This window comes from Myotis brandtii, unplaced genomic scaffold (assembly GCF_000412655.1).
Source record: "Myotis brandtii unplaced genomic scaffold, ASM41265v1 scaffold2842, whole genome shotgun sequence".
Taxonomy (NCBI): domain Eukaryota; kingdom Metazoa; phylum Chordata; class Mammalia; order Chiroptera; family Vespertilionidae; genus Myotis; species Myotis brandtii.
In genome coordinates this window covers 40,790-41,821 of record NW_005360858.1, presented here as the reverse complement: position 1 = coordinate 41,821, position 1,032 = coordinate 40,790, and the positions used below count along the sequence as shown (strand labels likewise).

Below are 1,032 nucleotides of genomic sequence, written 5' to 3'. Positions count from 1 at the left end.
TCTTTGAGATGAGAACTGGAGGAAGATTTGTGGTCAAAAGGAGGTGTGATGGTTGTGGTATGTCGAAAGATGCTGGTTTTCTGAAAGAATTTATTTATTCAGAGAAAAGAAACATCTTAATAGAGTGAAAGGCTGGTTTATAAGAATTTACAAAATAAACAGTGAAGAGAAAATTTCAATCATGTATCTTTAAGTAAAATTTAGCTTCACAGGATTAAATGATGTTAATATGAGGGACAGACACATGAAATTCTATTGTTGGTTTCTATTTTTCCTCTGTAGATCCTATTGAACTATAAACCATGAATGTTTGATTCATTATCATCTTCAACCTGACATTTTCAAGACTATCTCTAAATTTCAAAAATATGGTTGCATGTAGTTTCACAATAAAAAAATACCCAATGTTATTAAATATCAATTATAGAAGTATCTTCTCACCAATGCACTGAGGTGGTTGGGTCCACGTTCCCCTAATGCATGTAACTGAGCTGTGACCAATCATTGTAAAGCCTTCTCCGCAAGTGAACTCTACTGACTCTCCATGGTGATAGGAGGGCCGTGCTGGGGACACGACCTCGCCGTGGTCCAGCTCAGGTACGTCTCCACATGTACTGTCCTCCTCTGTGAAAATCCCACAAACAAACATTCAACTTTAAAATGTAAGTGAGGTCTTGATATGAACAGAAACACAAAGTGTTGACGTAAGTCTAACTACTGAAAGTTTGGATACATTACCAACACACACGGGCAAGGGTGTCCACTCTCCATCAACGCACTGAATTTTCCTCGCACCCTTCATCAGGAACCTGGGGTTGCACACATACTCCACCACCTCACCGTGTTCATATTCCCCTTTAGGTGTGTCTGCCACTGTCCCGTTGGGGAGTCGAGGAGGTTTGTCACAGGACTGTACTTTCTCTACGGTAGAAACACTGTATAACTAAAGGTTAAAGTGTCTCTTGTACAACTGAAAATCCAGTAAAATGAAGTGATTTTTTTCTTTAATCTATTACTTATTATCTAACTTAT

General features: G+C 38.6%; 1 protein-coding gene across 1 annotated transcript in view; it reads right to left on the bottom strand.

The window, feature by feature from the left end:
* LOC102242061 (complement factor H) overlaps positions 1 to 1,032 on the bottom strand; it is a 44,760-nt gene that overhangs the window by 18,168 nt on the left and 25,560 nt on the right. Inside the window, exons 3-4 of the mRNA XM_014541966.1 lie at positions 739 to 921; positions 430 to 624 (exon numbers count right to left, since the gene is read on the bottom strand). Coding sequence (XP_014397452.1) covers positions 430 to 624; positions 739 to 921 — 378 coding nt within the window. The remainder of the gene's footprint in view (positions 1 to 429; positions 625 to 738; positions 922 to 1,032) is intronic.